At 33.2% G+C, this 16,447-nt stretch overlaps 2 protein-coding genes across 4 annotated transcripts in view; one reads left to right on the top strand and one right to left on the bottom strand.

Annotated features, from left to right (window-relative positions):
• The window catches only part of LOC149797283 (24-hydroxycholesterol 7-alpha-hydroxylase-like), a 32,898-nt gene extending 20,723 nt beyond the window's left edge, over positions 1-12,175 (bottom strand). For 2 of the 3 annotated variants that reach the window (XM_089961998.1, XM_089962001.1), the window contains exons 1-5: positions 11,961-12,175; positions 7,766-7,901; positions 7,113-7,259; positions 2,825-2,919; positions 1,960-2,045 (exon numbers count right to left, since the gene is read on the bottom strand). In XM_089961998.1, coding sequence (XP_089818124.1) covers positions 1,960-2,045; positions 2,825-2,919; positions 7,113-7,259; positions 7,766-7,901; positions 11,961-12,164 — 668 coding nt within the window. In that variant the 5' untranslated portion in view covers positions 12,165-12,175. Of the gene's footprint in view, positions 1-1,959; positions 2,046-2,824; positions 2,920-7,112; positions 7,260-7,765; positions 7,902-11,868 lie in introns of all 3 variants that reach the window. The other variant, XM_089961999.1, reaches the window with a different exon arrangement.
• A 51-nt stretch (positions 12,176-12,226) lies between these two features.
• The window catches only part of LOC149797282 (protein OSCP1-like), a 38,741-nt gene continuing 34,520 nt past the window's right edge, over positions 12,227-16,447 (top strand). Inside the window, exons 1-3 of the mRNA XM_089961994.1 lie at positions 12,227-12,377; positions 13,721-13,875; positions 15,368-15,535. Of these exons, the coding sequence (XP_089818120.1) occupies positions 12,266-12,377; positions 13,721-13,875; positions 15,368-15,535 (435 nt within the window). The 5' untranslated portion in view covers positions 12,227-12,265. The remainder of the gene's footprint in view (positions 12,378-13,720; positions 13,876-15,367; positions 15,536-16,447) is intronic.

Raw genomic sequence — 16,447 nt, 5'->3', positions numbered from 1 at the left:
AAAAGATATAGCTATCTATATCATCTGCCCTGACGAAATGTTTGTTAGGAGACATATAGTATTTGTCAATAAAGATTGTACTGACATACAAGGAATTTAATGGGATCAAAATGTCAACACAGAATTTGATATGTACATAACATTATCTCCTGGTGTTATCTTGAATGTTATTTTTAGTTTTCCTTAAGAAGTGAAACTGCATGATCGATGCATTGACAGACACACTATAATTTGTCCAGCCTGGCCTTAAACAGAGAAGATGGGTATATAGAGGATCTCAAATGAGTAATGATTTAATATTGAATTTACATTGTTGCAATATTCATTTGAAAGAAGGTTTCCTGGATGCAGAAATTCCCATATTTACTGTAAGCTATTTGTGACCAGATATTTGCAGTATCTGACTTGGAACTGCAGACTAGAGAATATGTAAAAAAATCATTTTGAGTTGGAATTGCACTATATATTTACCAAATAAATATGCAGTGGTTGGATAAACTTCTGTCAGTTTGGAGACCGATTTATGTCCACATTCTTCCACGAACAGTGTTGAGTTTACTTACTTCTGTATGTTAACATTTAAGCTACGCTTGTATATATGGTGGATTCCATGCTTCAGGTTTACCACCCTCCTCCAACCCAACTTACACAATTCACTATGAACCATGCAATACCCTTAGTTTTACTTCTTGTTGTTGTCCTTGTCCTTGGCTTGTATTTTTCATGTTTTGATATGTTATACATGACATACCAGGCCCTTGCGATGATAAATTAGCCATATTCAGACAGACAAGACCATTTTCCCCTCAAATTCCTTATGTGAATCGAATCAAAAAATGGCGGCCAAAATGTTCATTCACAACAAAACATTCCAGAAAGGCAGGGTTAAAAAAGTTTTCCCATGATGGCAGCCAATCAGTAAAGAGAAATCTGCACAACAATTTCATGGGCTTATTTGAACCAATCAGAATCATATAAAGTGATATGTTCACATGTTATAATATCAAAAATATGAAACTGCACACACTATAGGAAAAGTATACTGACTATGTGATAAACAATATTGTGGAATCCTGACAATCCAATTGATTCAAAGCCTCATTAATATAAAAGCGCATGACAATTTTGGTTGAAATGAAATATTCTTTAGTAAATTTATGCAGTGGAAAGCAAAGTCAGGTAAATGGGCAATAAAAGGCCATAACTCTTCTATATAATCAAGTTGAATGCTGGCTTCATCAATATAAATTTGCATAACTCTGGCTAAGATGCAGTATTCCTAAATAGAGTTACATGTGGTAAACAAAGTTAGGAGAATGGGCAATAAAGGGCCATAACTCTTGTCAACGATAATGTGCAACGAAACTTATTCAGGGTCAAATCAATACAAAGCTGCATGATTAATCTGGCTGAAATGCACTGAGGCTTTGTCATGCTATGCCATGGAAACCAAAGTCAGGTGAACAGGCAATCAGGGGTCATAACTCCTGTAAATTATACAATGGAGTGCTGGAAATGTCAAACAGATACAATTAACAGTTTGTGAGTTTTTCTTAAGATAATGAATGAATGGGTAAAAAAAAAGGTATAAAATAGCACAGAAGATTTTCTAAATGCAGAAAGGTACATCTAGAAAATTGTAAAATATATCACCAAGCTAAATGATTTGAGAGTTTTACAAAAGTGTGAATGATGGACGGATGAACAGACCTGCAGACAAAATCATTAAAAATATGAAACTCAAGAAATATGAATACCATAAGGCACATCTGGATGAATAGTCCAATATGTGTATTAAGTCTCACAGAAGTTTTTTCAATGTTTTCTGAGTCATACTTTGGAAAGAAGTGTTATGGATGAACAGACAGAGAGATGGAACCCATTTAAACATCACCTGCCTGTTCCGACTTGCAAAACAATCATAACCTTAATAAAGAGTAATGGTAAAACTGTAATTACCTTATAACAAAGGGTGGAAGTCGTGCACCATATTCAAACTGCTCATCAAACACAACGAAATTCCTTTCAAACTCCTTGAATTCTTCCTGGTTTTCAAAAAAATCAGAAATCATTCCAAGATTTTAAGTAACAACATAATTATATCAACTTGAGAAAAAAATGCAACATCCAAAGAACCACTGTACCCATCTTAGCAATGGATGAATCCCAAAAGGGTCAAACTATCCTTCTTAGCAAAAGATGCATCCCAAAGGGCCATACTACCCATCTTAGCAATGGATGCATCCCAACAGCCCATACTACACATTTTAGCAATAGATGCATTCTGGGTTCCTGCTAGCCATTTTATTAATGAATGCATCCCTAAGGGCCCTACTATCCATCTTAGCAAAATATGTATCCTATCAGCCCATGCTAACCATCTTATTAATGAATGCATCCCAACAACCAATACTACCCATTTTAGCAACAGATGCATCCTGAGGTCCTGCAAGCCATATTAGCAATGGATGCATCCCCAAAATTGTGGATGCCAGGTGAAATGGATAAAGTACAGCCAGCCTAAAATAAAAAAATATCAGCACAGAGAAAAGACTTACATTTTGAAAGTATGAAAATATTTATGCAATTTAATATTTATATTTTCACCTATGTATCACTGACAAGACCCTCTTTCTGTCCAGCTCTAACTTTCATTTAAATTATAAAAGACGTACATAGAAGAAAAGTAAACAGTCTCTATCATTAACCTTAATTTGGGATTTTGGCAGATGGCTGGATAAATGTATGGATAATGTGACTTTTTTAAACACTTTTTCAAAACAAAAATATATTAGCTTTAAAAAATATAAATCTGAAAACTTACCAATGTTCTTGTAGGAAGAACATGCCTTCCGAACAAATTGTTCATTACACCCATGTACATGCTTTCTCTAACAAGTCCACAGAGATCGCCAGAACCTGCAAATAAAGTTTCAGGGTAAATGCCAATTTGCAATTTTTGCATCTGACCAAGCAAGGTTATGCCTATCTGACAAGACAATTGTTTGTCTTAGAAAAAAACAGTCATTTATGTTGAAGGCAGCATTTTGTATAACCATTTTGTATAACCATCACCTGTCAAATATGATAGAGTGCAACTTGTCCTTGTCAAATATGATAGAGTGCTTTGTGCCCTGGTAAAATATGATAGAGTGCTACCTGTCCTGGTCAAATGTGATAGAATGTTAACTGTCCTGGTAAAATATAATAGAATGCAATTTTTACTGGTCAAATGTGATAGAGTGCAACCATTTTTTGTCAAATGTGATAGAGTACAACTTATCCGTGTCAAATGTGACAGAGTGCTACCTGTCCTTGTCAAATATAATAGAGTACAACCTGTCCTGGTCAAATGTGATAGTGTACAACCAGTCAATGTCAAATGCTACCTGATTTTGTCAAATATGAGTGAGTGCAACCTGTTCTTATCGAATAAGATACAGTGCAACCTGTGATGGTCAAATATGACACAGTCAAACCTTTCCTTGTCAAATGTGATAGAGTACAGCATGTCCTTGTCAAATATGACATACTGCTATCTGTCCTTTTTAAATATGATAGAACTGAACCTGTCTTGGTCAAATAAGGTTAAATGCAACCTGTTCTTGTCAAATATGATAGAGTGTAACCTGTCCATGTCAAATATAATAGAGTACAACCTGTCCTTGTAAAATATAATAGAGTGCAACCCGTCCTTGTCAAATATGATAGAGTGCAACCTGTCTTGGTCAGATATGAGAGATTATTACCTGTCAATGTCAAATGATACCTGTCCTTGTCAAATATGATAGAGTGTAACCTGCCCATGTCAAATGTGATAGAGTGCTACCTGTCCTGGTAAAATGTAATAGAGTACAACCTGTCAATGTCAAATGATACCTGTCCTTGTCACATATGAATGAGTGCAACCTGTCCTTATGATAGAGTGCAACTTGTGATGTATGTATGCATATATATATATCATGGATATTTTTCTGATCTTCTGTTACGTTAACTAATATTTCTATGTATTATCCGGCACATGAACAGATTCATTTTCACACAAACACACACACTTTCAAAAATCTGCAACACAATTTAAATCTTGAATTGACAATGACAATAACAGTGTTGTTGCTACTGTTACCATCATTACCAGTACACAATACCTGTATCTAGTGGAACTTACATGTAAGAAACATAAGGAACTTTATGTACAACTAGAGAGATAAACATTGTCTGAAAAATAGTTAATATTAAGCAGGGAATAGTCATCTTAATAAAACTTGACTTATAAACAAAACCATTCTAATTTCCATTCCAAAAGTTGATCTGATTCATTTAATCTGACTGTCATAAGTTTACTGACACTTGATGTAAGTTTCAGAGAGGCAATATTTTATATTAGGAACAGGTAAACAATACATAAACACACTTCTGGCTCATAATTATTTTACAAACTAGTTTATCAGAAATGTCACGGTCATGATATATTAACTGCATATTGATTATAGGAAAACTATGTCATTTACATATGATAAATCACAGAGCCATCAATCTATCTGTTAATCCATATGTTCTAGATTCTTTTCATCAATCCATGCAGTTCTTCCCCATCTTTTTTCATTAATCATTAATTATTCTCAATTCAGATGGATCTAAAGGTCCAAGAGAAGCTTACTATTTATTTTATAAATATTAAAATTGTGACACTGAAGAAGGAAAAAGAAAATGAATTTGTTAATTCATATAGATCTCCTTTCATTATTTAACATATCAACAACTTAACTTGCAGAAAATTAAACTGCTTCAAAAAAGAATCAAGGATATCTGTTCCAGGGAATTGTCATTTGAATAATTAGACATAGTGGGATAAGCAGTTTGGATTATTGTATTTAGGCTTTTGGTACACCAGTACCTGACTATCCCAGTCTTTATTATTGTATTTAGATTTCAGCAGACCAGTACCTGACTCTCCCAGTCTGGATTTATTATATTTAGATTTCCAATACCTAATTCTTCATCTGTATTATTTGTATTTACCTTATTTAGCATTTATCTTGGGACATCATAAATTAATTTTTAAAGTAATTTTTTGTGCACTGTATGTTTTGGGACACATACAAAAAACTGAGTCGTAAGTTGTGGGACACCTTTTAAATCATTCAAAAATTACATGTCGGAAAATGCACTCAACCTGAAATTTTATTGCAAAAAAATATAAAACCGTGTACTTGAGATAAAACTCTTTAATCCACTGCAGCAGCATCTCATCAGAACAACCCTTCTTCTGCACACGTACGATCCATTCTTTTGGTGCATGAATATTTTTTTTAGCTATCTTATGCCGTGAACAATTATCATTGGCAGCAAAACATCTCCTGAAGCAAAATCTGTAAGTACTAAAGTCAGATTTTTAAAAATCTGCACCAGTCATCCTAATTCTCACACTCTGAACCCCCATCTTATCGTCAAGTGTGTCCAGGAATGTAATCTAAGTACACTAGAATTTCACCCATGTTAATGATTATATTGTTGGTGGAATCATCTTCTTCCCTTCTGGCCCTCACAATTTATCAAATGATTTTATTTTCTCCAAATATTCAGGTGATATTTGGTCGCTGATGTCTATGCACGAGTCACTATACTGTGTCACTTTAAAAACTGTTCCATTGATTCAATTTATTTTCAAAACTCCTGTGAATACTGGTGAAAAGGAACCAATGTTAGCTTTCATATCTTGGCCGATTTTGTTCATTAAAAAAAAAAATCAACAAAAAAAATTGGCATACCTAAAAGACTCCAAAATAGACTTCCAAGGTTGGCTTGCTTTGTAATAAAAATAACTTTTGTCTTTGACATCCTGATAGTAAGTTCAAACAATGAGTTTACTGCTCACCATCCAGGCTTGGCATCTGAAGTCATAATTAATACAAACTGGCATTGATGTCTGTGGGTAAATAGTATACACAGCAATAATGTGCTTTAATAATACTTTTTGTAACCCATGCTAGCAAAAAGATTGTCATTGCACTCAAGTGAATGTATTTTTAAATAATGATTTTTATTTGCGAGATACTGTCATATAGTTGACCTGGATATAATTCAATCTGGGTTATTTTGCACCTAACACCATGCTGTGCCATGCGTAAATGGCAGATGTCTTCAAGCAATTGGTTGATTATTTACTTTTTTTTGTGATTTTGTCGGATCCAGTTTTCACTTGGATAACATACTAAAACCTCAGTATGAGTACAACCAAACATGATTTGTTTCCCTATGTTCATGTCAATGAACAATGTGTCATTTGTTATTGGACATAAGCCATATATGCTACAGTATGGATGCCTACACATTATATATGGAGTTCATGGATATATTTTATTCTTTAATGCTCATGATGAAAAAAAGGAATAAATGATAACAATACAAGGTTAGTTTCTTTCATTATCAAATAAGAGTTTTGTTTATCTATTTTATTGCAATGTGCAGTGGTGAGGAGCACAAATTTAACACAAATTTATGTCATTTCTTTAGTCTTGGGACATATGACCTACATGAAAAAAAGTTCAACCATAAGTTCTGGGACAGGAAAAAATAATTATTTTATCATGCCCCAATATTACTAACAGTAAATATAGCAAATTTCCAGCAGACTAGTACCTGACTCTCCTAGTCTGGATGGGTTATTTGTATTTAGGTTTCCAGCAGACTAGTACCTGACTTTCTTAGTATGGATGGGTTATTTGTATTTAGGTTTCCAGCAGACTAGTACCTGACTTTCCTAGTATGGATGGGTTATTTGAATTTAGGTTTCCAGCAGACCAGTACCTGACTCTCATAATTTGGATTATTATATTTAGGTTTCCAATAGACCAGTACCTTTCTCTTCCAGTCTGGAATATTTGTATTTAGTTTTCCAGCACACCAGTACCTTTCTCTTCCAGTCTGGAATATTTGTATTTAGTTTTCCAGCAGGCCAGTACCTGACTCATAATCTGGATTATTATATTTAGTTTTCCAGCAGACCAGTACCTGACTCATAATCTAGATTATTATATTTAGTTTTCCAGCAGGCCAGTACCTGACTCATAATCTGGATTATTATATTTAGTTTTCCAGCAGACCAGTACCTGACTCTCCCAGTCTGTTCAGCTGCTCATTAAATTCACTGCACAGATTCTGACTAATGGGTCCCAACATGGACGAAGCAAGACGACCTTTGACTATGTCATGGAGTGATGTGTGAAACTGGAAGAAGGACTTCTCACTTATTGCAGCTGTGGAGATAAAGAAAATTATTTATATTAAAACAATATGAACTTTAAACCCTGTAAATGTATCTAAGATCCAGAAAATATAATATCTACTCAACCAAAAAATGTACAGCAGCAAATATAACCATCCTCTCTCAGTTTTTAATGGACAGATGGATAAATGGACACTGACAGACAGACAAATAGACACAGACAAAGAGATAAATACATGAACACAGACAGATAGGTGGATATATCCTGTCACAATATATCCACAAAAGAACAGATATCATAACACCATGATTATTTAACTATTAGCTTTAGAGATGGTAGAAGATTATTCAGGTCAGTATAATCAGTGCCTCATAAATGTAATTCCAACAAATATGAGTATATAAGAGCAAATAATCAATAAAAAATGATCAATATTTGAATTATATGCACTGAAGAAAAAAAATGAAATTTTAGCAAGGGAACACACTGATAGTTGCCTCCCAAGATAAGTACAAAAGCATCTAACATTATCTTACCCACATTTTGGACTGAACTTTGTACTCCTTTCTGAAAGTCCACATATGAGGATTGAAAGAAGTTAGGAAAGTCATCCCACTCAGTCAAGAATGTCATCCGCTCTCCAGCAACATACAAGGTGAAAACTGGACCAAGCTGAAAATGAGAAAATATTTTCACTCTATACCTCCCATATTAGAAGTTCTCTGTACAAATCCTACTGTATACATGGTAATAGCAGAGCTCTAGATAAGAATTTAATAAACGGGGTATTTTACTCCCTGGTTTGGTACCTAACTCTATTTAAACTTGTCAGTATATTGTGTGAACAAGGCAAAAGAAAAAGTTACCATACCAGTCTGAATTTCAAATCTCTAATCATCAATACATTAATCATGCCTTTTATAATACATCAGACTGACTTATGACTTACAATAATTAATTGTACAATTGATTATATGACCGCTTTTGAGTGAGTTTTCTCATAGTTGCTAAGTACATATACTGTCATTTCATATATATACAAATCATTTGGAACTTGTGCTGATGACACAGGTTACGTTGAATTAATGTACTGCCATCATAAAAACATGGACTGTGCTTATGGCTGGAGCAATATGATGGTAACATTGGAGTAAACACTTAAAATTCACAAATGTTTTGCATAATTTGAAAACATTTCTAATGTTCTTAATTTGATTTTAGTCAATTTGCATAAACACACTATTTATCTAGAACTCTGTCATAGTAAACATTAAACATCCAGTTTTTAAAGCAAGTCATTACAACTCTTCATACATCATTGAACACTGACTTTGAAATAAATATGTCAAACCACTGAATAATATTGTTAATCTCATAAAATGGGATAACACTGTTCATACCAAACCACAGGATAACTATTGGGGCATCACTGGTACGCATATTTTAAAATCAACCTTTGAGTTCTGATCTAGGATATACATATATGATTCATGGGAAATATGGGCAGACTAAATGAGACAAGCATAGGTTACCAAATATAGTTGCTTATAAGTCAAGTCCAACTGCAAGCAACACAAACTCTGATCTGACATCAGACATATAAGCAAGTATACATGTATATAGTAAAAATGTGGCTTCTTTGCTGATTCTCTTTAAGCAATCAACGTCTGTAAAATCTTGCCAATCTATTAAAAAGAATTAACCAATTAAAACAAAATCTTTCAGCATCTGACTACATTCAGAAATTTATTGTTTCAAAAAAATATTTTTTTGAAATAAAATCTTTGCTAATGACTTTTATAAAGGTAATTTATCATAAATGCAGATGGAAATACTTGATTTTTTGAGATGCAATTTGATTTCAACAATCTAATCTCTACTTTCAAGGCTAAAGATGGTATTTTATTTAGTCACTTGTAAGCTGAGTCCAAGTGCAAACAACATAGACCCATATCTGCCATTGTATACAGCAGATCATGGTCTATGCTGTTTATTTAACTAATAACTCCTAACAAACTACATAGATCTAAATCAGTTGGCACATCATGCAATGGCTGATCTGGGTCTGTGCAGTTTGCAGTTGGACTAAACCTATAAGAGAACTTCCACCACATATAAATAATTCTAAGACTGATATGTTTGCTGATAAAACTACAATTATATAATCAAAGGAAAATAATCCCTTGTTTAATAATTCTTTGTGTAGACATCTGAAATTAGTGCATAGGAAACATTTTTCATCTTTTAAAGTGACACTGACCTTTGACCTTTTTACCCCAAAATCAACAGGATTATTCCATAGGCTACCCAAAGTGAAAGCCATCCACAAAGTTTTGTCCCAGTCTGTGATGAAGAGCTAATGTTGGTTTGCAGATACCATATTTCAACTTTCACTCAATGACCTTGACCTGTGAACTTTTGACCTTAAGATAAACAGGTTTCTTTCTTATCCAAAGAACAAGCCATCCACAATGTTTCGTAGAGATATATGATGTAGAACTAATGTTATTGTGTGGAAAATACTTTTATGACATTGACAATTCACCCAAGATTATTAAGAGTTCTTCCTTATCATAAGTGCAAGCTATCCATAAAGTCTGGTAAACAAGATGATAGAGAACTCATGTTTTTGTAGGGAAACTAATTTTCATCTTTCAGTAACAGTGACCTTGACTTTTGACCTTTCAACAATGAAATTTGTAGGATTCTTCATTATCCAAGGAAAAAGTTTGTTAACTGTAAATGGTGGAGAACTCGAGTTATCATGCACAAGCCATTTTTCTCCTTTTAGTCACACTGAACTTGAACTTTAAACTTTTGACTGCAAAACAGATAGAATTTTTCTTTACTCCAAGCACAAGTAACCATAAAGTATGGCAAAAGTGCAGATGGTACAGAACTTGAGTTGTTGTGTAGAAAATGAAACTGGTAACAGATGGACTGACATGGATAGTCAACATAGGATGCATATAAAAAATACTTTCAGTTACTGAGTAGCCATCACAGGTCTGTAATTCAAGACTCTAACTCTTTCCATTTATAAACATATTTTAAATGTGTTGAAATCATAAAGTTTTAGGTGTATTGATATGAATCACTTACCTGGACACAAATCAATAATGTGTATTTTAAACAAGCCTGTGCAGTTGCATTACTAAGGCTTTCCAATTATCTTGTTTGTTTGATAAATGAAAATGTATTGTGATTATGTGTGTAAGCATACAGTATGCATGCATTATGTGTATGGTAACTTAGATGCTAGGAAGTTGTTTTGGTCGCTTTCATTTATAGATCTGCATGTGATATTATACCAATAAAGAGAGTGAATACAATTGTAAGAATAGAAATTTAAATGTTTAAGTAGACAATACTTAATTAGCGTGTATCTCCATTTGTTTTAGTAATTCAGGATATTTAACTTTTTTGTGGGTTCATAAATATTGAATCTTCCCTATTTTTTGTCTTCTAATAAGCATACGTGAGTTACTTGTCATGCTTGTCAAAAAAATGGGTTAATCAATTTGCCTGATAAAACCTTCAGCATGTTGATAAAGTGTGGTATTTTTATTCTGACATGCTTGAAAGACACTTAACACTAATATTTAGCTGAAGCTTCATTATAAGTCACTCCACCATCTTCTTACTTTTATTTAAAGCTATAAACTTTATGAACAAAACAAAACATTTCACTGATGAATGGTAAACAATAATATTTCTGTTCTGTGTGTATCATAGATTACCTAGAACTAGAACTCACTATACTTTATGAATAATAATGAACTGTCCCTTACTCAGGCTAACAGGATAATGCATCAAAGATGAACTATATCAAGCAGTACCCATGTAATTTTTTTGACAATTAAGCTAAGATTGTGGGATTGGCAACATAAAAATGCATCTGTGACAATGTATTTCAATTTAAAGATATATTGTGTATTAATACAATTATTTGAATAAGTTGGTACCTACAACTTTGATCAATCAACATGTGGAGGATTTTTCCATATAGATCATGATAAAATACACTAATATTGGTGCACTGACCTTAAGGCAATGCCAGCTCAGGAGTGTAAAGCAAAACTGTTATGAATTCTACACCTGCACCTGCAGAATTTGTGAAATTGTTGGGATTGATATTAGTTCTGAATTTTCTACTGCAAGTGATTAAGGGTTTGGTCTAATTAACAATATTAAAGGTATTTTTTTTAAAAAACTATTTAATGAAAGTCATACTCCAAATGCTTATAACATTAAATCTACTAATCCAAATATGAATGAACCAAGTCTGATATAAATGCTGTTTAAAATTATAGCAAAGCATAAGTTATTTTGGTGTTAGGTATTTCTTTTCTTAAGTATACTATTTTGCAAAGAAAATAAAATCATAGCATGAGCCCATATATAGCACTGTTCTATTTCTCATTATATTTCAAGCATAGCAATTTTAACATCATGTCAAAATAATAGCAAAAATGTGAGAAATGTGGAATCTGAGTCATGGCAATTTTTCCCACTTTCTCTAGACCTGTTTATGAAAATAACTTCAAAGAGCACAGTGTTATCTAGTAGTAGTAGTAGTAGTAGTAGTTTCTCCAACGTAATTCATTTTTATTATAAATAAATATTTGTATGTACTTACCAGAATTATCATCTCACGTTCAAAATTCAAAAGTCTTAATACGGGATGACGACTGTTTGCAAACCAATCTTACAGGAACGGATTGTGCATACCTGTTTCCTTTTGTTCTCAATAAAGTTTAGAGGATTTTGACCAAACTCCAGCGCACATCCCAGCCAAGGGATCCATCCTCTGTAGGAAGGGGGAAGATTCGGGACATTCTTCCCATTGCAAAACACATAATAACATGAAAATATTAGTAAAATAAGACAGATAAAGAGTAGATATTTTAAATCGAAAGTAGCATCGACTGTCATGGCAATGTCCTTCTGACCTCTAAACTATCGCGAGACTTTAACGAGAAGAGCAGGTGGTTCGGGAAGTTCTTGTTGCTAAGATTAACATACAAGTTTGCAGGATGTCTCTAAAAACGTTGCCATTGCTTTTTATCAATCTCGGCGGAGAGATGGTTTATATTTTGGACCAACGACTACGTGCACAAAACATCCCTGAAGAGAAAGCAAAGAAAGGTTATAGGTCCATTAGTTTTTTATGTGTAATGTCTACGCTATGCGTTCGGTTATCTATTTTCGCTGTTAACCCATTTTCAGCGTATGGCAGGAGCGTCTACCAAATATTGGTAGTTTTTTTTATCCTCAGTAGATAGATACTAGCAAAACGGATTACAGATTTATTTTAAAAAGCTGATTATCTCCAGAGTATGCACAGAAAATCCATTTGGGTACCAACCATTTAAATTTCGTAGCGGGCGACTTTGTATTTTTTAAAATAAAATTCCGGCCCCTAATGACCTAAACAAAAACTATGCTTATTCTGATCTATGGGGGGGGGGGGAAGAACGTTTAATCCATTATATTAAATCAAAACAATTATTTTGAGGTATATTAATACTAATACTAATACTAATAATAATATTATATTCAAGTTCAAAAGAAAATCTAAGCTCCCCCTCCTATAAAGAATTAAATATTTGGCCACTTGACTCAATAAAAAAAGAAAATGAAAAGTATAAATATGATAAGGTATAAAATAACATTATGTGCATAATTATTTTTATAGATGCCATGATCTGGAATGTGTTTGACCTAATGAAAGTGGTACCGATTTTACATCGAATATGGCTGTCACATGACTAATTCAAAAATGTTATCACTTAGCAATGTCAGGGATGGTTTCAAGACTGGGCATTTACAATGATTAAATGGTCTTGTCTTGAATAACTAGAAATTCTTCTCAGATAACAGAGCATCAGTCCAGTTAAGGAACTCTGTTTTTTCTTGATTTCTAATTGATAATACTTGTCCATTCATAATATGGACACACCCTCTCAAGCCCTCCTTCTAGTTTTAGTTACATCTTTGCAAGATCTTACATGCATTCTTCATTAGTAACTGATGATTGACAGGATTTGGTGCCAACCCTGCTAATCAAAGGTAGGCACTTCCATCTGACTTCTATCTTGGAAAACAGATGTCTTTTTAGCAATCTTATTGCTAAAATATACTGAAGGACATAGTGAGTGTCTTTCTTAGCTGGAGATGGCTGGATTTGTTGGGCATTGAATGTGTTCTGAACATAGGATGTTTGGATTAGTATTATCAAAGAAACCAATTTTACTCCAAAACTTTATTTCCAATATCACTGTACCCATTAATTATGAACTTCTGTGGACTATGGAAATTTGCCTGTTTAAAGCTAAAAAGCATAGAATAAAGATACAAATATTGGTCACTATAATGAATGATTGGTATACAGAGCAACCAATGTATATTTACAGTCAGACATCAAACATTTCTTAGTGTTACTTTCAGAAAGGTTACTGAGTTTAATATTTCATTTTGTTTTCTTTCAGTTTTGCATGACATAGTTGCCACTATGTTTCATCAGAAGTTTGTTGAGGAACTGTTCAAATCCCAGCCCCTTTATTCCAAGAAGGCCCTTCGTACAGTGTTTGATCGCCTGGCCCATGCTTCCATTATGAGGCTGAATGCAGCAAGCATGGATAAGGTTTTTCAGCTAATATTGATTTTGATGTAGAATAACTATTCAGAATACATATAGTAGACACAAAAAGGTGTCTTATCTTAATCACAGCTTAACTTCCATCAGCAGTGTGTTGGATTAGACTGAGTTCATTATTATATTTGGAAATTTTGCAGTGTATTGGGGCATAAATTAGTGGTACGATTATGATCACTGCATTTTGTGTTTAATGAAGAGTTGTTTATGTTTGATGAATAAATTCTACCATTTTCTGAACAAGTATTAAATCTTAAGTTGGCTTAATAAATGCACTATTTTATTGCATATTTTTATGTGCACCTACTGCAGATTATTTTGCCATTTCTGCATACTTCAGTGATACATAGTTGAACATAAGAAATAAACATTTTCTCAAAAACCATTTGTGTATATATGCAATTCTTTGTTATGCATTTCTTGATAATATTTGTAAAGTACTGTCATCTCAAATTGTTGTACTCAAGAAATATTTAATTACAGATGCCCGTGTTCTATGTTACACCTAAAATCTTCCAGCTCTGGCTTATTGTTCAACTTTGTGGAGAAACATCAGAATATCAGCTTGACAGATTTATTACTTTCCAAAAATTGTATCACTTGTTATTTAAGAGGCATCAGTTGATTATTCATCAAAACATGGTTTATATAACTAAAATGGCTTACAGTATATCAAAGAATTGACTTTTACAAGGCAATTATAAATGTGTAAAACTTTCTACATGGAGCTGCACCAGGGTACCTACAAGATTGATTCAGACCTTATTCAAGACTTTACCAGGTTAAATTGGCTTAAAATGGAAACTTTCATCCATTAAAACAATGAAAAAGCAATTTAAGAAGTGCTTTTGGTACAGGTTTGTGGAATAAGCTTGTTCTGCATGTAAAACCTGCAGAGGCTATTTTAGTTATTTAAGAAGATATACTTACCTGCTGCTATATCTACAAAAAAGCTAGTCTTAAAAACAGGATTTGTAATGCATGACTCATGGGGAATTTGCATTGACACTATATTACATGTTTTCCTTTAAGCACCTGCACTGGTATTTGTCAGGTTCCAGCATTGGAGTCAGAAATGTCTGCTGGTTACAATAGATGGTCATGATGAATTCTGGAGGTTGTTGGAAAACTTTTATTTTTATCGCTGCTTAAATTTGTGAATTTTTGTAGGGGTACTGTTATTTTCAGAAAAGAAGTATTGTTTATTGAGTCTTGAAATTAATGGTTTGTCAAGAATAAATTAGTATCTCACCAAAGATATTGGTGTTACAGTATCTGCTGTCTGTCCATTATTCTTTCTCTTAAATAACTGAGTGTAAATTCACAAAACTTGACTAATTAGACCTGCCAGGCAGTGGCAGATAAACTTCTGTGGAAATAAGTAGTTCATAAATTGATGTTCTTTTCAGAAAACAGTGTTCTTGTAATGTTTTGATTCTTCATAATTTAAAGATTATAGCTTTCAAACTTTGAATTTCAGCTATATGATCTGATGACCATGGCATTCAAATACCAAGTGTCTCTATGCCTTAGAGCAAAAGACATCCTTTTGATCACCCTGAATCACATAGATGCCATCCGCAAATTCGTTGAAGAGGTACCCAACCTGAAACAACTGGTTGATCATGTATTTAAACTACTAATAGAAGTAAGTCAGAATGTTTGTCCTTGCCACCAGGTCATTCTTTTTTTCAAAAAACATTTATATGTTAACCTGATTTATTTTGAAAATTGCTTGCATCACAGAAAAATTTCTTGGATGTTGTAATATTTTCTTTTTGTTTTGTGCCACTTGGTAATACTGTTTAAGCTGACATGCTGTCACTAGAGTTGATTTTTTTCTCTTGATAATACAAGACTTAAATACTGCAATTCTCAATGAAATTGTTTCAGTTTTCCTCACTATTGGTAATACAAGGCTTAAATACTGCAATTCTCAATGAAATGGTTCAATTTTCCTCACTATTTAAGAAGAAGGGGTTGTAACACAAATACCCTGAATCTCTTGTATATGAACATAGAGAGAACTAAGGATATGCATTTGTGTCTGTCACAAATATGCTACTTGTTTCATTAATGGTCTTTAGACTCAATGTATGTATGCTGCTTGGTGTGCAAACTTGCATAACAATTTTGAAACTGAACACCAACTTTCAAAACGTAGATTGCAGTGAAGATAATTTTGGCAAGTTCAATTAAACAATGCTGATCTGTTATTAAATAAGGCCACTGTTGCTAACAGATAGAAAAAAGTTTTAAATGACTGTTTCTCACAAATTGCTAAACAGATCTTTACCCATTTTGGCAGAAAGCATTCTTGCGTCATTAATGATGACTTTTATGAAAGGTGTAGTAAACATAGATGTAATTTTCATTTTTATCAATAGATTTACACAAATTCTACCCTTGTGATTTTGTCACAGAAACGTCAAGCATGGTGTGCACTCTTTGGCCTGCACATTGTATTCATAATTAAGAGAGTTCACATCTTGAATGAATGGTTCAATGTCCCCATTTATCTATTCAATACAATTCTGTTGCATGCATTAAGTTATTTTAT

This window comes from Sinohyriopsis cumingii, chromosome 6 (assembly GCF_028554795.1).
Source record: "Sinohyriopsis cumingii isolate HCF-2022 chromosome 6, ASM2855479v2, whole genome shotgun sequence".
Lineage (NCBI taxonomy): Eukaryota > Metazoa > Mollusca > Bivalvia > Unionida > Unionidae > Sinohyriopsis > Sinohyriopsis cumingii.
This window is presented reverse-complemented; position numbering and strand designations above follow the sequence as displayed.